General features: G+C 41.2%; 1 protein-coding gene across 1 annotated transcript in view; it reads right to left on the bottom strand.

Annotated features, from left to right (window-relative positions):
* Arhgap10 (Rho GTPase activating protein 10) overlaps positions 1-25,718 on the bottom strand; it is a 302,252-nt gene that overhangs the window by 12,942 nt on the left and 263,592 nt on the right. Inside the window, exon 20 of the mRNA XM_026392727.2 lies at positions 11,644-11,803. Coding sequence (XP_026248512.1) covers positions 11,644-11,803 — 160 coding nt within the window. The remainder of the gene's footprint in view (positions 1-11,643; positions 11,804-25,718) is intronic.

Below are 25,718 nucleotides of genomic sequence, written 5' to 3'. Positions count from 1 at the left end.
GGAAAGACCCTATAGGTTTCGTGGTGCTGAGGAAAAACAAACATGGCATTAGGACAGTGGCTGTCTACATGTGCACTTTACAGAGTTTATTTGTATAAAATGTACAAATCAGCAGTCCAGGCTGCTGCTGATTCAAACTATGATCCAAGCTCCTCCAATAACAGACTCTGTGCTCCATGCATACTAAAACCTTTCTGGCTTCAGAAAAGCACAGACATTTCAGAAAGGTGGGAGGGGGCAAGGACCTTCACTGTTCCAACTCAGTCACCAGCTGCACTAGTCCCCAGAGAACTCCTGTGCCTAACAAACATGTCCTGCACAGCAAAGATGGGTCAGGCCTTGAGCAGTGCCAGTGACACACATCCTCATCCCAGGATCTCAGAGCACTGAGTACAATTTAAAATTCCAAGGGGGAGAGCCAAGAAAACAGTATCAAGAAACGACTGCTTATCTGAAATGACTAAATTTTCCAAATACCACGATATCAGACTAGAGCTTTATGATATCAGAATCAAAGCAGAAGTTCGCACTGGAATGAAAGATTTTTAAAACCTCATTTGCAAGGTCTCTGAGCAGGAGCGAACACATTAGTGAAATGATCTTTCATGGCAGTCTGGGAAATGTACAGCATAAGTCTAGAACAGCTGTCCTGGGCAAAAGTGTTTGAAAATGTTAATAAAGACAGAAGGAAATATTGTAGATCTGTATATTATAGAGAAATCTCTGTTCAAATAAATGCCATAGTTATTCCTTAAGCGCCAGAGAAGGAGGATTCCACAGCAAGCACAGTGTTCAGTTCCAAATGAGCACATCGCGTGGGGGCAGAGACGCAGAGAAGCCAATGCCTGTGGCAGTCACCATGATCCACAGGGTTGGACAAGAAGGCCCTCACTGCCCACTGGGAGAGTCTGACATGCGCTCATTCCATCATCACTCAGGGTTTGGGCTGGGGACACCCAGGGACTATGACAGTAGCTGCTCTCCAGGACACCCAGCCAAGTAAGTGGGGAAAGAACAATTAACAAGCACAACACAGTGTGATGATCGCCACAGGGAAACCTGGATGGGGGCCCTCAGGGAACCAGAGGAGGGAGCATCCTCCCATCACCTGGCTTTCCGGAGGTGGCAGAGTCTGCCAGAGGCTGATGTGATCCTTGCAGATATCATCCTCACCTCCCCCATCCAGGTTTGTGTGGGCCACCACTGTACGCTGTCCGGCACTGTACAGGACACAACACACGTGCACTGATCCACCAGGGATTCCATCATATCATGACACATGAGATGAATGAATCTCAGAAACGTGGGAGTGATTTGATCCAGGTCACATCAACAGCAAACCTTGTTGTGACAAACGGCACTCAAGTCCTCAGTGGCTGGAACAGAACATGAGGAGAACAGGAAGAGATATGAGTGCAGACACTCAGGAGGCAGAGCCAGGGCTAAAGGCAGGGAGGCCTACAGAGGGACAGTAACCATATGAATGACGAGCACAGGACACTTCATAGCTCTATGGAGAAACTCAGGTTCCAAAGCTGGTATTGCCACTTGCTGGCTATCTGCCCATTTGCATCTCATCATCACCATCTCCCTAGGCCTTTTTCCTTTTTTGGGGGGGTGGGGGGTGGGGTGGATTAAATAAAAGAAAGGATTTAACTTTCTTTCTAGAGGCTGTGCTAAAAAGAAAGAGAATGAGCGCCCCCCAGAGGCTGCTACACAGTGGGTGCAACTAGCCCGTGCCGGGGTCATCTGCAACTGAAACTGAAGTTTTGCCAAGTAACTTAAACTCTCCTCAAATAAAACAGAGAAGGTCATTATCCATCACCTGGGCCACTGTGAGATTTAAGTAAGATACCAGGTATAAAGCACATGACCATGATAGGAGTATAGTAAGCAGCCTATAAATGAAGTCCTCATTGCTGGCTGAATTTCTGAGTCAGACCCACCTCTGGTTCTAGCGTTACATCATCACTAAGGAACCATTTTCTTACCCAAAGATAGTCATCAACTTAGGTCAAAAAGGAGAATTTACAAAGAAACAAAGTGGATCTCACCCTTTTAAAAAGGAAAGAAAAAAAGGTTATTAAATTCAATGTGGTTCCCTGGTTTGAATTCCAGAATAGAAAAGGAGCATTAGAGGAAAAACTGGTGAAATCTATATGAAATCTGTAGTGTCACTATCAGTACTGTACCAACACTTTTTTTTTTTAATAAAAAGTACAATGATCCTAAGATATTTACAGGAGGGAAAGATAGATGGAGGGTCCATGGGAATTTGTACTATCTTCATAACTTTAAATCTAAAACTATCCCCCCCCAAAATTTTCTTAAACAATAGATAAGAAAAAAACCCAAATAAACTTTTTCATCACTGAAAAACTAAAGATCTTTTCAAATTATGATCTCACACCTGAAAGCATCCAAAACCCATAAGGTTGGTTTGATGCCAAGAAAATATGTGTGAATGTTCCATTAAAAAAAAAAATTACATGCCTGTAATCCTAGCTACTCAGTAGGCTGAGGCAGGAGGGTTGCAAGTTTGAGGGCAGCTTTGGCACCTTCATGAGACCTTGTATTAAAATAAAAATAATAGAAAGGGAGGGGGTTGTAGCTCAGTGGTAGAACACCCGAGTTCAATCCCCAGTACCAGGGGGAAGAAAATTCACCTGCAGCATCCATTGAGTCACAGGTGGTGGTTCACTGCTACTCTTGAAACCAGGTTTTAAGCTATGTGGCCTTTTCCAAACAGACTGTGGGGTTTAGATCAGAGTGAGCTGACGTCTTTTATAAAGGGCCATACAGGAAGCACTTCAGGCTTTGCTGGCCGTGGGACCGCTCTCACAACCACCCAAGTCTGTCATCATGGTAGGGTAACAACAGCCACAGACAAAACACAAATGTCTTGAGTGTGGCTGTGCTCCAATAAAACTTTATTTATAAAGACAGGTGTCATGGGCCACAGCACTGACCCATGAATTAAAAGGACTGGATGAGAATCTGTTTGGTGGGGGTGGAAGAGGTGAAGAAAACACTCCCCAAAACCCTCCTGGGTCCTCAGGGGCTCAGTGGCAGGGCCCCCTGGTGTGTACTGACAGCCCACCTGCAAGTACCCAGTGCTTTACTGGGACAAAAACATTCTTTGCTCCCCATCTCTTCTCAGGCAGGAGGGAGCTGGCCAATCCAGCCAGCCAGCTTATAAAAGTAATTATTTGTTAACCCTTGAGGAAAAACCAAAGCCACAAACAAAAACAAAAAACAGGAGGTAGGTGGTCAGGCAGGGGAGGAGGAGTGTGGAAGAAATCCCTAGTGACTTGTGCAGGGCATGGCTACAGATGAGTCCTCCACCTGTGGCATGCTGAGGCTCCCAGGTGGCTTTCCTCCATTTCATTATCTGAGGTCTTACAAAGATCACTCCCAGGGTGAGCGTTTCCAGTTTTGCCAAAGACAACTGTCTTAGAATTGTATCTCTGACCCATCTCCCCCTCAGCTAGTACTCCTTGAATCCTGTTTTCCTTCCTTCCAGGTGGACTGTTGTGGAATCAGGTAAGAGGGTTGAACTTGAAGCTAAACAGAAAAGGAACTATAGCTTCCTTTCATAAAAATTATGGGGCTTTAAAGATCCGAGGGCTGCAGTCCTGCAGGGTCACTAATTGGAGTGTTTCTACCTACACGATTCTCGTGTGGAAAAGAGGAGCAGCTAATGTGAGGGCTGAAGATACAAATGGGGCTACAGAAGGAGCCCCAAACGGCTCAGGTCAGAGACTCCTGTGGTTACTTAATGAGCTGATGGGTGGGTTACCTATTGGGACAGGGCAGTCACCCATCCTGCTCAAAATGATTCACAGACTTGGCTGGATCCCAGGGGGATCCCTGTGCCTTGGCCATATGGCACCCAAGGGTCCTTTCTCAGGGACTCACAGAGAGGCTAGGAGAGGAGGCCATGCTGAGCCCTCCAATCACAGCTAACAACATCAACGAGTAGGGCTTTTCCCAGACTTCAGAGGCAATGTCCCTGAGCCACTGTGATCATGCAGCTGATGAACCAGGAAGTTGAGGTCAAGATAAACTAAGAAGATCAAATGAGGCTCTTGGGGAAAGGAAAATCCCAACAGGTAAGCGTGCAGGGGAGCAGGGATTGGGTTTTATTACATGCAATATGTTGAAACCTCACAACAATAAGGGGGTGGGTAATATTTTTCTCTTTACGGATAATCTTGCTAAGTCTTGGTTTGCTTAAATAACCTACATAAGACCTTCAAGGATTTAAGAAGCTGGAGGAGGATGCAAAGCCTGGCCTGTTTGACTCTAAATCAACACTTTACCTGTCTCAATTGCCTCCCAACTTACACAGAAAGCTCATGAGTCCCCTGCTTTGTTTAGATATAGAGACATAGCCAAATGATTCTTGAACAGGAAATATATTTAAAAAATGGCATCAAGTTTAAAAAAATAAAAACTTTACTGGAAGAAAAACAAAAACAAAACTATAAGACTAAAGCAAAGCTAATTCTTTTTGAAGTATTAAACAATAGGTAAGCTACTATTAAATTCAAACCTGTGCATTTATTGTAGAAGGTTGATTTTTCACCATGAAACATAACAGAAAATTATATAGATAATTACTATTCTAGCTTAAAAATAAAACCTCCAAATTCCAGAATCTGTAGTTACAACCTGACAAAGGAAGACATGTTTTAGGCTATACTGAAGTGCCAAACAAGCAATACAAATACCAAAATCACCCTAGCCAGCCACAACACTTGTGTACTACAGGAGGTAAGGGCTGGGCAGTTGGAATGCCGAGGTTTCTACACAAAGCTGGAGAGAAGAATGTCAGGATGGCGCCTGGCATTTTGCAGAGGGAGTGGTTTGTGAAGTAATGCCAGCGAGCCATTAGTGTGGAGATTCCTTATTGGTTGACTGCTGTATCTAGTTTATGTTAATTAGATAAGCTGTGTGGAATGTATATAGACCCCTCCTGTCCTACAATAAACGGCTCCCACTCCTGCTGTATCAATCTACACAAGTTGCTCGTCCCCCCCCCCCTTATTTTATTGCTGCCGGACTGCGGCAGAAGAATTCAAAGAAAAGTGCAGGACCAGAAGTTGTACTCCCAAAATGGCTGCGAGCAGACATTTATGGTCAATGGCCAAGTACACAAGCCCCTGTGATTAGCATCAAGAACTTTACTGAAGCCAAAGGGAGACAATGAACATTGTATTCCTCATTAAAAGACCATGGACACAGCTCTATTGCAAATACCAAATTTCCAAGTGCCTCCGCTCTGCCAAGAGGCAAGATAACCCTCCTCCCCAATTCCCAGTCAAGGTATTAGCTGATGAAAAACCAGCTTCAAGTGCTTACTCCCCACAGATAATTATAAACCACAGACACATGGCCAATGTAGGGTCAGTCCCCCTTCAAAACAAGGGCAGCAACCAGCTGAAAGTCACGCTAGTCACACTGGGTTTCAGAATCAAAGAGGTCAGGGTTGGGAGAACACCTACAATTTGAACAACTACCCAAATCCATCTAGATAATTTCAATCTCTATGGTAAACAATTAAGAAAACCATAAGTCACTGGGGCAGAAAGGGCAGGGGTCAAACTCCACCTACACCCCGAGTAGCCTGGGTGAGTCCCCCTGTGTCCTTTGTGCCCTGGTTTCCCTATCATTAAAAATGAAGACATTTCTACCCCACAGGTTCATGAGAGCACAGCTAACACAAAGTCCAGTGGCCCACAGTACCTAATGCTCCATGGTCTTTGATTCTAAGAAATGTAAGAGGGTAACTAATCAAACCTGTCTCTAGTCTCAAACCACCAACCTCTGCTAATGCAAAAATTCTCTCTCTCATCGTCAGTCCCACAAGAGGCACAGAAAGGAGCTAATGTCTGAAAAGAATTTAAAAGGCTGCTATGGGCTCACAGCAAGGTGATATGCAACCCCTGACCACTTGTTCCCTGTTACTCCTTAGACTTCACTTTGAACTCTGAGTCCACCCTGAGGCTGTTGCTCTCTTCATTATGGAAGCAGGTGCTGGTCCTAATGCCTTCTTTACAGTACCGAGTAGCAGACAGCACATCCTTATTATCTACGGTCCTGCTACAGAGCTCAATCCACAGAACCTACCACATTCTGTAACCAAGGCCAACTTAGGGGTAAACAGAGAAAATTTGCTAGCCTTATTAGGTAACCATCTCCCCAAGAGCCAGTAAAGATGCTGGAAATTCCATGATGGGCCGTTCATTCCTTTGGTTTAAGTGTGACCCTCCCCTGATCTCTTTCTAAATTTACATACTTTCTTCCCTCTATTACAAAAGCAATATGTGTTGGTTTTAGTTGTGAGCAAGAAAACTGAGATGCAAAGAAATAAATTCCTTTTTATTCTTTAAATATGTATTTTTAGCTGTAGGTGGACATAATACTTTTATTTATCTATTTATTTATTTTTATGTGGTCCTCAGGACTGAACCCAGTGCCTCATTTATGCTAGGCAAGCACTCTACCACTGAGCCACAACGCAGCCCTCCTTTTTTTCCTTTGTGAAATAATTATCATGGGATTATGGCCAAAATATTGAGATGCTAATTTCTAGAGTGAACTGATTGCCCTGGTTCAACAGAGACCAGGAGCCCTGAAATCACAGAATGCACAGATGGGGCTGGGAAAGTGCGGCTCAGTGGTGCAGTGCCTCCAAGAGAGGGGCCCTGCTTTGGACCCCCAACGCAAACAGCAGAACATGGGAACAAAAGCACACACAGCTGGGAGGGCCTCTTGGAAGGGGAAGGGAGACAGAAATGAAGGGTGAAGAGGAAGGAAGAAAGTGAAGACTACATGACCACTGACCCATAATTTCTAAAAACGTCGCCAAAATCCTCAGAAATCTGTTCAAAAACTGTTTAAAATGATTAACTTTCTGAATTTCAGACACATCATTTATGATTTATTGTCACATTCTAAGCCACAAATCATATTTAAGGGTTACTTTGGCATCTCACTGCAAAATTCATCACCATGCTAAGAAGAAGTCTTGGAGCAATAACCAAGTAATTTGAAATGCCAAGCAGGTGCCTCTGGGAAACCTCAAAACTTTGTTTAAACACGCCCAATTTAAAGAAGCAAGTGATTTCATTGACAAGAGTAAAAATGGTAACCAGTGAGGGCACCCAAGGTATGTAGATAACATGCATGAGGCTCTCTATGGGAAGAAGAGTAAATTATCGGGCACTTTCAAATAACACAGGGTTGGGGGCACAGCTCAGTGGTAAACAATGTGCTTAGCATGCATAAGGTCCAGCAGCAAATAAATAACCACCTAAGTCAACTCTGGGTAGACATGGTCTCTGGAGCACACACTGGCTGGGGGCAATAGCTCAGAATAGATGCTCTTCAATACCTTAATATTCAGGATAAACAAAGCCAAGCCTCTCAGTGGATAGAAAGAAAAGCACTCCCTCCTGACCTGCTAGACGCAGAGTAAGATGCACCTCAGGGTACCACCTCTGCAGCTAGAAAGAGCTGTTCTAGCATGCTACCATTTTGAACATGGCAGGAAGGGAAGTATGCTTTTTCATTTGAAATCTGCAGAGGAAGCAGAGAGCAATGCCCCGTATTTCTTAAAAGAGATTTTCTTTTGTGGCAGGGAACCTAAAAGGATTACTTGTCAAGGACCTGGCTCCATCAATTACAACTGAGGAAAACCTGTTTAGAGAAAACTACTTTATTGGGAGGTGGGGGATCCTTTGGAACATTAGAAATATCTTGACCTATGATGTAATGTCCTCCAAGGAAACTGAGCTAGCAATTCTTCACTGGCAATGAAGTCACCCATCACCTTACTGAGTGTACAGGTAAGTAATAGCTCTAGATTGATTGACTGCAATGAATAATAACCCACAAGTCATAAACATCAGCAGAAACCCAAGAAATCCAATTCTGCCTATTGTTTTCCACCTGCCAGAGGCCACAGCTGTATTTACACACTACTTCTATCAGATCACAGCTACTGTAGGTTTTCCTCTGCAAATGTGCTTTCCAGTGGCGGAGGCTGTGGTATTTCTATATAACAGGGAAACAGGGGTCCTCTGTGATCCACATGTATGTGGACTCCATTCCTTAGGACCTAAGATAAGGTAAGTGTTGGTTTTCGAACATTCGGTCAACCACACTAGTTGAAAATCAAGTGGCACAGATAGTCTCCTTTTCAAAGCCCTGGACAAAGTTTTAATGGCTCCATAGCAACTTTAGAACAATCAGCATTTACTAAGAACCCATTATAGCCAAAACTGTGTATCTGGTACACCAAGATGAAAAGTGAGCAAAAGAAGAGAACCACACACAACAAAAACTAAATTTACAAGTGCTAAGGAAACAAAGAAAAATGCTGTAAAGTGAAAACAGCAAGACAAAGTCTGCAGAATTCCTGGAAAAAAAAAAATTGATCTTTCTAAGGGAAGAAAGAAGATGAGCTAGAAACCAAACATAGTGGCCGAAGAGACATGCAATGATATTCAGAAAGACATGTGCTTCCCAAAAGGGAAGCATTTTTATAAGCACATAATTAAGAAATTAGTTACCAATAACTATGTCAATATCACAAACGAAAGTTCAAAGCATATAAGTTCCAAAAATCAAATTCATACCACTGGGAATTCTATGACCAAGCTTGGGGTAAGGGAAAAATTAAATGTAAAGATACATACATGCATACCACATAAATGTCAAATACTACTAAAAGGCAAATATTAACTAATGCTCAAAGGCAGTATTTTCTTAATGCCAAATAATAAGTGTTTTAAAAAATGCATGTTCTCATGTGGAAGATAAAACCACTGATCTCAAAGAAGTAGAGGAGAAGAAGGATTAGAGACTGGATGAATTTGACATTGTGGTGCACGCCTGTTATTCCAGTGGCTTGGGAGGCCAAGGCATGAGGATTCCAAGTTCAAAGTCAGCCTCAGCAAGTTAGTGAGGCAAAAAGCAACTCAGTGAAATATATATTATATATTAAAAAGGCTGGGGATGTGGTTCAGTGGCTAAGTACCCCTGGGTTTAATCCCCGGTACCAAAAAAAGAAAAAAAACTGGGGGGAGGTGAGAGGGGTGGAGAGAGGTATTTAATGAGTGCTGGGTTACAGGTGGGCCAGAATAATAACTTCTAATGCGCTATGGCACAGGGGGGTAACTGGTCAACAACTGGTTTTATGTTTCAAAATAGCTAATACAGATGATCTGGACATATTCCCAAAACAAAGAAATGATAAATGTTTGAGATAACAGAGTACTCACTACTCTGACCTGATTGTTGTACATTATATAAATGTATTGAAATGTCACACCATATCCCACAAATATATAATTGTATCAATAAAAAATAAAAACATGAGAAAAAACAGGGAAAAGAAATCACTTATCCTAATTACAGTCATTAGAAAAGATGTCCATAATTAATACATGAACCACACAAGGAGGGAGAGACAACAGACCCCAGGCCAGGGCTCACCCATCATAACCTTAACCTGGGAAGTTGCTAGAAATACAGGCTTTAAGACCACTTCTCAGACCTACTGAATCATCAGCTCTGAGATAGAGCCCAGAGAGTTATTTTTATTTTTTTTGTGTTCTTAAAAGCAGACCCAGGGCCTCATGCACACTAAACACATGCTCTACCAGCGCGTGGATACAGATTTTAATAAGCCCTACAGATGATTCTGAGATGTGTTCAAATTTCAGGAATAGTCACACCAAAGATAAATCTGGGCTGATATTCTCCCAAGTAAATCCTTTAAAACACATGCCCGCAGCAATCTAATGCTTAAGAGAAACAGAAATGCATTTCATCCACTGCATGAGGAAAGTCAAGTTCTTGAAATAGGAGCAATTCTACATTATAACAAACCTCCCTCCCGGACCCGCTTCCACTACTTCCCGCCCCCACCCCTTTTGGCCTCTGGAAACTAGAGTGCTTTTCATGACATTTTCAAATGTGTATGAATAGGAAGCTGGGGATTTCACTCCTCATTTGATTTATGACCAAAAATATCAGGCTCTTCTTGTTTCAGGCCCGGATGTGTTGTGAATTCAACGCCATCCCATGGCTCATAATGTCTCTTTTCTGCAGAGCCACTATGGAAGAAAAATAACTGACTAAACTGTTCTCCTCTGAGATATACATTTACTGAAAGAAATAATTAGGGATCTGGTTCTCACTAAAACACACACAGGCTAAATTCTACCTCCAGTTCAGCCAGGGCTAGAGTTTCTGAGTTCCTGTGCAACTGATGTTATGGTTACTAGTAGTATTAAAGAGAAAGACTTTTTTTTTTTAATTATTTTATATGTATTTTTAGTTGTTAATGGACCTTTATTTTATTCGTTTATTTATATGTGGTGCTGAGAATCAAACCCAGTGCCTCACACATGCTAAGCAAGCACTCTACCACTGAGCCACCAAAGAGACTTTTTATAGTGGATAAAGAGTAGTAAAGGTGACAAGCAAAATTTGAGAAACACATATTTAAATCCACCATAAACAATTTATGTAAATAAACATATATGACTATCTTGGGGTGAGGAGGGACATGGTGTGCCTCTGGAGAATTTGTTTCCATACTTAGCGTTTCACTGAGATTTTAGGTAAGCTTTTCAGAGTCTTCAGGTCACCCCAAAATTTCAATATGCCAGATTTCTCCTGGTCTATCTTAATACTTAATAAGTTCATAATGATTTCATGTGAATCCAGCTGTAACTATAAAAAGCCAAGTAATGTGAGGAACAATTTCCAATCCATTTAAAGTCCCAAGAATGCCCAACTGGGGTCAGATGACATCATTATCTACGATTTATTTTAAGCAACTTTGGTTTAAAAATTTTTTAATACTCTCTGGGTGAATTATAAATATATTTTTGGTTGTGACTTGATTGACTAATCAAGTAATGTCTTGTAATTGTTAGTGAAGTTGTTTTTGTCTTCTCCGAGCATTTGTTTAAAACTGCATGCCCTTTAGAGATCCCGCCCACTCTGAATTTGTACTCACTCTGTTGTCTGAGTCAACACAGCAAGAGAAAACCTCATGTAATCAAGCAAGTCCAAGGTATTTTGTATTAGTATGATTTGTACTAATATGCCTAAGCTGATCTGCACATGTCTGGCACTAAATCAAAGAGAACAGACAGTCAGATGTCATTCATCAAGTCTCCATTATGCAAGAAGCTAAGGAGTAAAATTGGCCAGAATGCTAACACAAAGCTGTCAAAAAATCATATGCCTGAAATATTCCCTAGACAATTGTGAAAGACTATCCGTCACCATGCATATATCCTCATCTCTCTCAAAGTTTGCATAACTAGGGAGAAAACATCCCAAGAATGACAGTAACAAATTTCCTTTGTATGTCCCCAAACTGCCACAAACTGAACCTACATCAGATGTGAGGTAGCACCCATTACCCCTTCTAGACAGGGAACATGGAGAAAATATGCAGAAAAGGTTTTGATTTATGGCCCTTCTCCCTCAGGAGCACCACTGTAGAGACAAAGGGTCCTTGGATCTAGTGTCCTGGGTGCCCACTGGCCATGTAAACATCAGAAGATGGTCACGGTGTTCCTCCACTTGGCACCAAACCCAAGCACAGCAACTTACGTGGTGGATGTCCACTCCCCACAGCTCCCTCCATCTGACAGAAGGTGGTTTCTCTCTGGTCCAGGAGGCCCATGAACAGTTGCACTCGTGGGCGATGGGGAGGACAGCGAGTCCTGACTGCTGGTGGGGGTGTCCTCCTTCGGAAGATTGGGATTGTCACCTAGGGGGAAAAGAACAAGTTTCAAACAACCTCAGAAGAAAAAATAACCACTAATAATTACATGGCATTACTTGATTAGTCAATCAAATTATATTCCAAATTACATTTACAATTCAGCCTGAGAGTATTTGGGTGTCCTGTCTTTGAAGGTGTGTGGGAGGGTATGCGCACGCATGTGCATGTGTTTAACCAAAAATGCTTAAAATAAACCACAGGTTCCTGTCGTTTAGATCTGAAGTGTCCCTTAAAGTCCTGTGTGTTAAAGGCTTCGCCCCAGCCTGTGGTCCCAGGGGGAGGCAGCAGAACTTTTAGAAGGTAGGAGTTTGTGGGAGGTCTTCTGGTTTGGGGGGTGTGCCCTTGGAGGAGACAGACCCCGGCCCCCACCTCTTCCTCTCATTCCTTCCCAGCCAACAGCTTTTCTCTGCCACATGCTCCCTGTCCTCATGACCTGCCTCACCACAGGCCAAAAGCAAAGGGGTCAATGAGTCATGGAATTCTACCTCTAAAACTGTGAAGCATAAACAATCTTCTCTCTGTCAAAGCAGATTCACCTCAGGTGTTGTGACAGAAAGAATGACCAGTAAGAGAGGAAGAAGATACAATCATCAAAATGAGACCACACAGAAGACGAAAGCATTAACCACCACCAGCACGGTGACTTCCTAACCTATAAGGAGCCCAGGTGAGGTGACATCATCAAGGCAACCCAGGCAGCCAACCAGGCCACACTGTCTGACCTCTCACTGGCTAGTCCCCTGTTGGTTTTTTAAGCAGTCTCAGTCACTACTTAGCACATAATAAATTAAACAACTCTAAAAGGACCTCACCTTCTGAGCTGGTATCTTGGATTACAATCTGTAATACCCAATTTATTAAAACCCCAGACACAGGGAAACTCCCATTTCCCTGTGAGCATCAGGGAAGATGGCATATCAAGAATCAGTAAAGCAACACTTCCTAAATGAGTGGTGTGGCTTATGCTTTCACAGAGGAACGACACTTAGTGTCATGTGTAGACCTATGGCCCTGGTTAGAAAACGCAAGAGACAGAAAGCTGGGGAGCCCAATAACATCTGGTTCCCTCAAAAGATCAGCTACCATGAAATGCACCAGCACTGCACCTAGTAGAGCTTGGCTCTTCAGTCCAAGCCATAGCCCCTATTAAATTTAACTCCTCCAGGGTGCCTTACAGAGGTAGCAGTTTTGAGAACACTAACTTAGCCTCCACTGTAGAGGTTATGGGTCATAACAGTTGGTCAACAAACTGCTGTGGAAGCACACGATACATGAGGTTCCTAACTCAGCCAGCAAGAGGCTCTAGCTAAGACTTCAGACCTTCTCAGTCCAGGGTCCTTGATACTAAGTATACATGAATGCTAGGAACAGTAAAGAACTTGCTTAGATGGATTTCATTTCTAAAAATGAAGCACAAGAGAAATTCCAGGCTCTAAAGCTAGTCCCAAGATGGCTAGTCTTGAAAACTAAGTGTAGACAATGAATCTTAATGACCTCTGATCCAGCTTACAACTGAAGTGAAGAGAGAATCCTAGAAACAGAAACCTAGAAGTTTGGATGCAGGGAAGCAGGAGTCAAGAGAGACAGTGGTGATGTCTGCTGGTGGGGGTGGGTAGGTAGTCAGGAGGATAAATGTGGGTGACCTTATGCAGCAGATTCTCGTAGGGAGTTTTTGAGCTCTTTCTATTGCAAGCATGTTACAGAAGGGTGGGGGATAAAGTGATGCAAGAAACGAATGAACGATCTCTGTGGGCAGATCTTTCCCCAGGTCCAAGCCCCCCTAAAGTCTTGCTCTATCTCTGTTCACAAACATACAATCTAGAGTACTGTTTGTCTGCTCTTTGTGCAAAGTAACTTTTTCCACAGCCCTTTACCACAAACAGGTTTAGTAATTGGAGAAACTCAACCCCAATAGAAAGGCCAATTCTGAGGTAAATGAACCAAAAACCACTGATAGACCACTGCTATAATTCCTTTTGATTTATTTTCTTTGGGGGATAGAGTTCACTTCAGAACAAAGACTGCCTCTTCCCTGTGCTTGGAGAGCTCAACTCCAGCCAGTTCTTTTCTGCAAATGAGCCCCAGGCAGCAAGGACTAGAGGCTCCAGCCCTCCTGGCCTTCCCAGCATCCCTCAGACATCATGACCAACTGCGCCCTACAAAACCAAGAGGGTCTCTAATGCAACCCTCAATATGGGGCCTGCAGGATAGCTGCCAACTCAGAGCTTGCCTAGAAGCAGCAAAATATCATGGGTCCTGAAACAGAGCAGGATCCCCGCAAGAGTAAGTGGGACACACGTGTTTGCCTGGCTTCCAGAGGCAGCTTCCTGGCCCCCAGTTCCTCTGGGCAGCGTTCCCTGACTGTAAGGCAGGGCATGATGTGGCAAAAGCAGCCACGGAGAGTCTGGGATCAGTTTATTCCTTGACTCATTCCTACCAGGAGAAAGCTCTCAACAAAGAACAAGTTCAGGGAACTGGAGACCAAGGGTCTAACGTTACTTTAAAAAGATGCCAAGCTGATTCCTATAGCCTCTAATCCATTTCCCAAGCAGACTGACACAGCACAAATTGTCATTCAACATACTGAATCACATTCTACTAAAGAGTGGCAAACGGAACCTCCAAGTGAAAATAACAGGTAGAAGGGAACAGCTGTATGCACACTGATCCAAGGAAGCATACCTCACTTCCCAAGTGCACAAAAACTCCTTCCTTCACGGTTCACGAATGAGCTTATCTACTGGAGACGCTGAATTCTGGGGAGAAGCATGATATTCACAAACTTTAAAAACCTATAGCCTTTTCTGAAGATTTAGTGACCAAGAATCAGATTACCACTTTCTAATTAATGTAACAAAAAAAATTTTTTTTAAAAGCTTCTGTGTTCCACTGTCTCAGGAATGCATTTTAAATCCTATGAAACTAACTCCTAATTGAGAATTAAAATCAGATACTTTTATTTTCCACCTATCATTTCTTTTTTAAAAAATATTTTTTTAGTTGTAGATGGACACAACACCTTTATTTTTTTTTTAATTTAGTATTGATGGACCTATATTTTATTTATTTGTATGTGGTGCTGAGAACCAAACCCAGTGCCTCGCATGTGCCAGGCAAGCGCTCTGCCACTGAGCCACAACCCAGCCCCCACCTGTCACTTCTTTAGGGTGGCCACAGAACGGCTCCCCTCAGGTGTTACCCTTCCCAGGGCATCTGCAGACGGCATCTGCAGACAGCATCTGCGAGTATGAACATAGTTGCAGCATTTGAACAAAAATGGTACCAAAGGACTTCCATTATGAACAAACTAGAAGAAACAGAACTCATTTGAAAATGAGCTACCATCACAGTGAAGGACAAAATGACTTCCTCTGGGCATCTAGCTTCCTTCTCACCTTCTCCACAAACCACCTGCCAAACCACCTTGCCTGTCTCTTTTCTTCTCTGGCACAACTTAAGCTGCCGTCAATTTTCCATTTCACTCTGGCATAACAGTGTTGCAACTCCACTTAGTCCCCATTTCCGTCACACATTTTTGAGGAAGCCATGTCTGTCCTGGTAATCCCTTAAGAATACTCTGCAGTGCCAGGCACATCAGGAGACTTCAGGAAATACTGTGGACTCTGCCACAAGAAATATCATGAATATGGAAAGCCACTGCCTCTAGGAACTGAGAAGGGAAGAAAACTGAAGAACCTCAAAATATTCTCACAGAATCTGCACGCAGCTTCCAGCCCTCATCCTCCCTCTTCCAAGCCACAAGCATTTCTCGCCCTCTTTAGTCACTCAACCAGCGTTTCCTGAGCTTCTGCTTTTGTTCCAAACACACTAGAGATGCAGAGATGGAAAGGTAAACCCTCAGTTTCTACCCTAAAAGTGCTCTCAGAATATAGCACAGAGGACAGGTAGAAAGAAACAGGCCAAAAGCTGGTGTTTGCCGTCATGTGATTATCTTAAGGAGCTTGGAGACTCAGAAAAAGGAGTTCCAAATCTGACAGTGGGAGGGGTGGAAGACATGTGGGAGTCAAGCAACAGAAACAGGGAGAAATCACTGCCAGACTTTCAAGACTGAGCCTCAGTAGAGAAAAATTCAAGGTTGAAAGAAGAGAAACAGGAGAGACCATGGCAGATTTCAGAGCCACAAGCAGTTGAATTTGGCAGGGGGACAGGGTCTGAGGCAGAGAGTCAATGTATTGAGAGTGTATGAAAGTGGGGAAAGAGCTTTAGTATATAACAGCAAAGCACATGAATTTATTCTTGCAGGTGCTGAAGAGATACTGGAGGGATGAAGCAGAGAGCGATACGATCCAGAGAATGGAAACTTAAGATGACTCTCAGGTGCTCATGAAAATCATATAAAAAAAAAAAGCACAAGAAAGGTGAAGAAAAAATGACTTCACTTTCGTAACAGCTACTTGATTTCCCTGTTGATTCAAACTTCCTTTTCTCCCTGAGGTGCTGGGGATGGAACTCAGGGCCTCCCAGATGCTGGACAAGCACCCTACCACTGAGCTGCACCCTGTCCCCTGATTTGTTTATGAGCCTAAGCCCATGACCAAGTGCTTTCTTTCCAGGATAGACGAAACAATTTTCAGAGACTGGCAGAAAATTAGATCAAAAGGAGTGAATGATAACTTCTATCATTGAAGGATGCTTATGTTCTTGATTTTAATATGTGGATAAGCTCTTGAAACTTTTCTTCTTCTCCCTTGCCAGTAAATGGATGGATCTGGAGACTATCATGCTAAGTGAAATAAGTCAATCCCAGAAAACTAAAGGTGGAATGATCTCTCTGATATGTGGATGCTAACACAAAGGGGTCGGGGGGATAGAAGTTCAGTGGATTAGACAAAGGAGAATGAAGGGAAGAGAGGGGAGATGAGAACAGAAAAGACAGTAGAATGAATTAGACATCACTTTCCTATGTTCATATATGAATATACCACCAGTGAAACTCCACATCATATACAACCTCAAGAAGGGGATCCTATTAGAATAAGTTATACTTCATGTGTGAATAAAATGACAAAATATATTCTACTGTATGTATAGCTAAACAACAATTTTTAAAAAATAAATGCATATGAGAAATGAAAAAACTTCTAATGACAAACTATTCTACTCTTCTAGTTATTTCACTTCAGAATTGCTTTTGCATTGCTAGAAAGAACAGAACTTTATATTTCCCTTCCATTTCATTCATTTCTTCTTTGTCTTCTCAAATATATGATCTAATAGTTTAAAAGAAGCCGTCCCCTTTGCTCTTCCTCCACTGAGCCCAAGATGTGGGCATGGTATGAATCCACAGGTGTCCCCCATTCCTCCACAATCGCGGGAATGGACTGTCTCCATAGCAGCAGGCTACTCTATGTTCCTCATCCTTAAACACCTGGCTCATGCATTAGCAGAAGTAAGAAAGCAACAGAAAAAAGGAAAAAAAAAAAAGCATGAAGAGGAGATCGCACACAACTGCTGGATATCATTTACACAAAGCTCACAGGGATCGAACTGGCTGGAAGAAAGCTGCAGGCTGACACTGCAGGTTCCTTATCAGGCCAGAATAATCTCAGATGCTTCTAATTATCAAACAGTTAATCACTAGGATCAAAGAAAGATTACCAAGAACAAAATAGCTGCACTTATAACAACACAGTAACAGTGTTATGAGAAAGCCCCATCAAGTACTTTCCAGCTAACACAGCAATGAAAGTAGATGCCCACTCCTCCTCCTCCCATATATGCCCAGCAACCCCAAAGGATAAAATGGCATTTTAGGGGTTGGGGTTGTAGTTTAGTGGTTGAGCATTTGCCTAGCACATGTAAGGTACTGGGTTTGATCAGCAAAACCACAAAAAATAAATAAATAAATAAATAAATAAATTACTGTGTCCATCTATAACTAAAAATATATATATTTCTAAAAATGTTATTTAAAAATACAAAGATACAAGTGCCTTAAAAATTTGTTCTATATCTCTACAGTAGAAAAAAAAAGAAATAGAGAAATATTCAGTGGAAGCATACATCAAAGGCTAATGGTTCCAAGCCCCATCAAAACCAGCCAGACATTGAAATCTTGTGGGGTTCTCAATTCCTGAGATACAACAGGCCTGGGGCAGGAAGGTTAGAATCTGGCTCTTGCTAAGGAAATGCAGGCCTGGAGAAGCTCTCCACACTAAATGGAGGCCAAAAATCTGTGAGCAGGTTTCCCCTTTGCCTGGGAAATAGGATTTGGCAATTCTTCGCCTCCAAACCGTGGGATGAGAGTTACGTGACAGGCAATAAGACAACCTGGTTCCGAATCAAGCACCTGGTAAACTGTGGAAGCAACAGCTGGAGAGGGAGGAGGAGGAGCCAAACCATGCACACACAGCCCTCCTTCACCAAGGATGCACAAACCCAAACTTCTAAGAACAAAGGAAAACAAGACAGCCAGCAAACTCAACAAATAAGAAAACTTGGATATTTAGAGATGTGCAATATAGAGAATGAAACTTGTTTCTCCCAGAACAAACAAACTGAGTGTAAGAAGTATTTTAAAAATCATGACCTAGTTCACCAAAGCAATTTCGAAAAAAACTCAACCTAAAGGACTCAAGAGTGCCAAAAAGGAGAATAAAAAAAATTCTGCACATAAGACGTTACTGTGAAATTTAAGAATGTCAAATACAAAGGAAAAAAACAAAATGCATACAAATATAAAGAGCAGATCATAAAAAAGGAAAGAAAAAGAACCAGACTGACATCAGACTACTGAACAGCAACACCAAGTGCAGAACAAAATTGAAGTAATTTTTAAAGTATTAAAAAAATTTTTGAGCAGAGAACTATATATTCAAACTGTCAAACTGCCATTTAAATGTGAAGGCATAATAAAAATATTATCAGACATAAAAATCCCCAAAGGTCTGACATCCAAAGAACTATATTGGTAACACTCTTAAAGAAATTCCTCTAGATTTAAATAAAAGAAGCAACATAGGATATTCAACTAACTTGATAATGCCTATTGTGGTCTTCAAAAAGAAAATAAAGGACAAGAAAAAAAGCAAAGAAAATAACTAAAATAATTCAGAACCAAAATTCTACAAAAATACCAGGTTGGGGAGGAAGGCAGGTCAGAGGGAACTGACAGTCCATTCAACAGAGTGTCTATTTAGAGGTAGAGGGAGACATACAACAAAGTTCCAAAACTCAACAGAGAAATGAGACTGCAAGACTCAAAACAAGGACAATCACTTTAGAAAAAAAAAAAAAAAGAAAGAAAATAGAATGTATATCAGCAGAAAGAACATTTGCTTTTATAAAAAGGAAAGAAGGAGAAACAAATCAAAATGCATTAAGTGAAAAATACAAAATGCCAGAAATCCCAACATAATGATAATTACAATATATAAAAATGGATTAAACTCGCCATTTAAAGATAGTGACTCTCCCAAATGTATTTCTTTTTTTAAAAAAACGTTTAATTAGTTATCGATGGACCTTTATTTATATGTGGTGCTGAGAATCAAACCCAGTGCCTCCACACATGGTAGGCAAGCACTCCACCACTGAACCACAACCCCAGACCAACCCCAAAATGTATTTCTTCAATACAATAATATGCTGACGATAAGAAACATGCTTGACAAAGAATGTTGAACAATAGAAAATGGATATACTATGGAATCTCAACCAAAAGCAAAGTTTATAACCCTAATAAATGACATGAGGGTCATTTATGCAGGTTAAGGAATAAGATGATCAAGCAAGAAGCAGCTAATGATATAGCCTCAAGGAGTAAATTACAGACCTGCAAGGAAAAATAGAAAAATCAACCAGTGTAGTTGGCTGTTTTAACACATTGCTCTCAGAAACTAATATCAAGAAATAAAATAAAATTGTCTGTAACGAACAACACAAAGCTGATCCATTTTGTGTATACACACACACACACACCCCTCCCAATAAACATACACACACTTTTCAACAATGCACGGAATATTTTTGAAGGAAGGCTAGACAGTCTCAAATTTGAAAAGAAGACTATTTCAATTCTCTTCTCAGGCCAGACTTGCAGCCAGACTTGCAGAATAATCAGTAGCTAATAAAAAAAATATATATTTTACAATTTCTTTTTTTTTTCTATAAAGTTCTTTGTTTTACCTTTACTTATTTTTTTTAATGTGGTATTGAGGATTGAACCCAGTGCCTCACACGTGCCAGGCAAGCACTCTACCACTAAGCCACAACCCCAGCCCTATTTTACAATTTCTTACATTGAGAACCTAACTATGGATAGAAAGGAAATCATAATAAAAATTAAGAAATCTTAAAATACAAACATTTCTTAAGATTTGTATGACAGGGGAAAAAATGCCAAAGAGAACTTTACAGTTTTAAAACAAGAAAGTTTCAGAACATTTTTATGCCGTATTTAAATAGACATTCTTCCTAAATATTGATAGTCAAAGAACAGTCATCATGACTGTTTAAATATTCAAATTAAATTCAGTCAATTTGAACTCTCAATGAAATGAGAATTCACTGAAATATGGTGTCTATATTTTAGTGTACTTATTCAACAGGGATTACTTGTACACTCTAATTAATACACACAAGCTACTCCATAAAATGAAAAGCTAATATTCTTAACTATTTCTTTTATTATTTAGTAGTGCATAAAACTTTGAGAAGAATATCTCCAAGATCACTGTGGAAATTGAAGAAAAAACATGATCTGACATATGAAAACTCAATATAGAGAAGGGAATCTCAAAGAAACATCTATTTTATCTTTGACAGTGGCTTCAACCAAAATTGGGTAGACCTTCCCTGGCAGGGGATGAGCAAAGCAGCTCTGGTTAACACCCACCTCTGCCCCTGTTCCCTTGTGCCTAGATTCACCTGCCTGTCATCCTGCATTTCTTACCTTTCTCATGGGGCCACTCAGTAATCACCTATAATCCCTTGCTTAGAATGTCTCAGCCCTGCCCAGATGGCACGTTTGTTGTAATGATGCTGCACCCGAAGACTTGAAAATCTAGGCTTGAGTTCCACCTCTGGAGAGGGATCAGAAGGTGAGGAGGAAAGCTGGGTATACTGTGCACCAAGTTGTGCTGCTTGCTAAAATGTGACTAAACCTCAATGACAAACAAGGGCCAAAGCCTTGGTGGTCAACGGTCAATAGCTCAGGCAATGAAGTCCCCAGGAGAGGCTGAAACTGGGAGGGGCATATGAAATCTGCAGAAGGCAGAGGATAGTTAGATTTCTTTTGCAAACTTACATAAGCCTGCTTGAAACATAACCTTCGAACTGGGCAGGGGACGGCTGAATTGACAATGTGGCCAATATTATGACATCAACAAAAATCTCCTAATGTTTCAAGACATACAAGGTATTGAAAAAGGATAGCAGCACCTAGTGTCCGGAACAGAACTACCAACTCATTTCGTATGCATTCTGACACGATTTCTACTTTGCTAACATAAAGCCTGGGAAGCTGTATTTTATCATGTCTAAAACTATGCCTAATGCTACCCTGACCAGTATAAACCTGAACATGCCAAGTTAGGCTTTTCCCTCCCCAAACTCAAATGCTTTGGATTTGACATTGTAAATGAAATCTAACATTGAACAGCCAATGTGGAGGTGATCTGTATAAAGTTGAATCTGTCATGGAGCTATCAAGAAGCGTCAGCCAACATAATTGATGGCGTGGGGATCAATAACTGAATTTTAAAATTGATAGAGATCAAGGGACATCCCTACCATTTGTTCTTTAAAGATCCAGTGCATGAAAGAGAAGGGTTACCAAGCAGTGCTGCTTCCTAAAATGTGGCTAAACTAGGTAATGGCATCCACTCAACTCATAGGAAATAAGACATCTTAGAACTGTCAAACTGGACCAAAACAGTGACACATCTAGCATGGTATTCTGTTTTTTAACAAGGACATCCAAGGTTGTTCTATTTGTCCACAGCCTTGTTCTTCCTACCCAAGTCTGAGAAGCATATCATGACATCTTCGGATATTCCAATGGTTGCTTGCAAGTGTGAACAGTGAAACATACAAGATATCCAATTCTGAGTAAGCAACATGACCTTCAGAACAGCTTACCTTGACTTGCTATTGATCTAAAGGCAAGACTGCAGTGTCGCTCAATGTTTTCTTTTTGCATCTGGTCCAGAGCCCTAGCACCACCCTAATTATTGACTTGCAGAAACCAAGGCACCCAGATACCCACAGTTACTGGGAGAATGAAGGACACAAGCAAAGGCCACACCCACACAGCATAGAAGAACAATCTCTCTGTCCTCGCTGGGCCATCTAAGATTGACTTCCTTTAAGTAGCCCATTCCATGGCTGTTGAAAACAAGTCAGGCTTGTTTCTTCACATTTCAACCATGCTTGGCTGGACCAGAAGGCCATGGAGTCCTATGACCTTTGAAGTTGCAGTCTACAAATGGAATGACAGGTGCCCAGCAGAGCAGTGTGTGAGCAGCATGACTGAGAAGGGCCATGTCAGATCCAAAAGCCAATTAGCACCTCGCCAGCCAAAGAAAACCTAGTAGTCCTCTTCCATGTGCTAGTCGACTTAAAGTAAAATGACCTGGGAACCAAGTAAGAAAACTCTCTTTATGAAGCACTATCAATAGCGACATCAAACAGGTAAGATCTATCCAAAAAAAAAAAAAAAAAAAAAGAGTCCAAAGTCAGATGAAAAATGAAATTCAGAGATTTTTCAGGCCAGACTAGTTATTCTCATCCTCCTCAAAATCTGGGCTGGAGAATTATCTCATGTTATCTCATACATTATCTCATACATTAAATTTTCCTCAAAATGTATCTACTCACACATAAACATGCAGTTTCTTAAGTAAACAAGTTTTTAAATAAAGAGAGTTTAAGGGCGGGGTGGGGATCTAAGTTTGACTTAAAGACTGAACTTCTAAATTCGAAAGATGTTGGGTATCTTTCTTTAGAAAGTGAATCCAACCCTGAACCCAATTCATTCAAATAAGTTCTGCTTTACTGTCCATGGAGTAGCAGGTGATAAATTATGACTGAAAACAGTCTAGAAAACCCTCCTTACCTCTTACATTATGGAAAAAGGGAAGGGGATGAAGAAATTAACCCTGCCAACCGCCCATTAAGGAAGGAAGCTGACAGTCTCTCAGCAGGAGGAGGTACTCTGCAACACGGGTTATAGCTGCCAAGTGGAAGGGAGGTTCCCAAAGTCCCATTTACCCCAGTTCCCACTCTCGGTAGGGAACAAATGTCCCCATTCTCCTCTCTTCATTTTGCTCTCATGATATAAGACAAGCCAAAATGGAACCGCAGTGAAGTTAAATAACATACAGACTAGAGAGGCAGTCAGTAGATGAGAATAATTCACGTGGGTCATAGGATTTTTTTATTTGTTTTAATTAGTTACACCTGACAGTACAATGACCTTGACATATCATACATTTGAATCAGATGGGATATAATATCTCATTTTTCTGATAGGATTTCTTTATCTGAAATTGTGTGTAGGAAAAGGAAATGTGACTCTCTGGGCAACAAGCTTCTCCCACCCCCCAATGCCAAAAGCACCAAACCAAAACTACACATGGATCTGGACCCTCCCCAAAACACTGACCAAGAGAAAAGGCAACTTCTGAGCTCTAAATTAAAACATCATATGAAGTTCGGAAATGATGCAATGAAACTGTCATAAACTAATAACAATGAAGCATAAAGCCTGCCTTAAAAAAGCCACTGGACACGGCTGGGTTGTGGCTCAGTGATAGAGCACTCGCCTAGCATGTGCGAGGTCCTGGGTTCGATCCTCAGCACCACATAAAAATTAAGTAAATAAATTAAGGTATTGTGTCCAACTACAACTAAAAAATATTTAAAAGAAAAAAAAAAGCCAGTGGACAACTAAGACATGTCCAAAGTGTATGCTAGGAAAAGCTCATGAGGGAACTGGCTGTGTTATAATCAATTACATGACAAGAAACGGCAGACCCCATTATAAAGTCACACCACCCGCTGATGGGCACTGGGTTACAACTCAAGGAGGCACCTCCACTTCTTGCAGAAGTCGATGGAAAGCAGGAACAACTCAATTACAAAGCAAGAAATACCAGTTCAGTTGCAATATTAACAGAAGTCAAGGCAAATTGCCTTATTTGGTAAAGCAGAGAGCAATTTTATATCATAATCACAGTCCTGAGGCATTATTTAGAGATTGAGATGTCTGCCTACATCAACAAGCAAAACAATCTAACAACAACATACTATTTTCCTTAGGAAGATGATTCTCAATCAACCTGTCTTCCATAAACTTCTGTGGACACTTGCCACTTTGACAGCTCAGGAAATTGAGAGTACTATGCTCAGAACAAACTCTGGACAAATTCAACAATGAGGGTGGTTGGAGTCCTAGCTATTTACCTACCCTGTGCTCCTAGCTGTTCTTCTCATCTAAAGAAAGTTAAATTATTATCAACTGTCAGACTGAGATGCTAGGAAACAATAAACATGGTGTTAGGCAGGACAACAACCCAAAAGATCAAATTACATTTTCTTTGAAAGAATACCAATCTGAAAGTATAATTGAAGCTCTCCTACTTGATGTCAGGCCCTTGAGAAAATGTAAAAGCTCAAATTCTTGAGTATTTACTACATATCTGGGGGTTTGCATCCATGAACTCAGTTGTTCCTGGCAAAACACATGTCAAAGTTTTATTGCCCAAACTCCTGAGGCTTACAGGGGGATTTGCTGAGATCATAAAAGTCATCAAGAGGAGACCAGGGATTTCAATCCAGGTTAGTTTAAATCCAAACTCAACCACAAACAAGTCTACCATTCAGTAAAACTCTTTGCTGCCTAAGTATTTCCTATAACAGGGATCCTGGAATGTTAGGACAATGCTACTCTAAGAAAGAAGCCTGGGTAAAAGGTAACAGGTACATTAAGTCTAACAGGAAAGCACTAAGGGCTGGTCATTCTCAATGTGGTGCCCATACTCTCTCCAGGTCAACTCATGCCAGAAAAACACCATACCCTTTCTTTCTATGGCTCTGCTTTTTATTCCTTCTACCTCAAAATCTTAAACTCATATCCAATACACCAAGCATGAAGCACAGAGCTGAAATGAAACCTGTAACTTACATGCACATGAATGTTTGTATGTTGTCAGTCCATATTTACATGTGAGTATATGTGCAACAGTATTCACTATAGAAAATAGGAAATACAGACATATATTTTTATTTTTTTTTTTTAGAGAGAGAGAGAAAAAGAATTTTTTTAATATTTATATTTTTTAGCTTTCGGCGGACACAACATTTTTGTTTGTATGTGGTACTGAGGATCGAACCCGGGCCACAAGCATGCTAGGTGAGTGCGATACCACTTGAGCCACATCCCCAGCCCAGACATTTATTTTTAAATCAGCAGATTCTTATCCCCTAAGGAAAGCTATTGTTATAACTGGTCATTTATCCAGAGCTTTATGCTTATACATGGATTTACATAGTGTTTTCTTTAAAGATTATTTTGACAATTCTGTTCTGTACCTTTCTGTTTTCATTCAAAAGCATGCTATGTACATTACTTCTATGGGAACATTTTTATCACTATTGGGAGACTAAAAGCCTGTGTTTGGTTAGTTAGGAAACTGTTTGGCTAGGCTATTGAACTCAAGGTCCTCTTATAAGTACATATGTATAACAGAATGCACAAAATACTATACAGCTCAGAAAAAAGAAGAGGAAAGCTCTATAACCACAGGAAAAGCAACAAAAAATACATCAGATGATTCTTTTTTAAAGTAGAGATCTAGATCGTGGGTATAGAAGATGATAAGTAAGGACTTAGAGCTATATTTTCTTTCACATATACATACACATACCAAGAATTCCA

The sequence above is a fragment of the Urocitellus parryii genome, chromosome 10 (assembly GCF_045843805.1).
Source record: "Urocitellus parryii isolate mUroPar1 chromosome 10, mUroPar1.hap1, whole genome shotgun sequence".
NCBI classification, from domain to species: Eukaryota; Metazoa; Chordata; class Mammalia; order Rodentia; family Sciuridae; genus Urocitellus; species Urocitellus parryii.
This window is presented reverse-complemented; position numbering and strand designations above follow the sequence as displayed.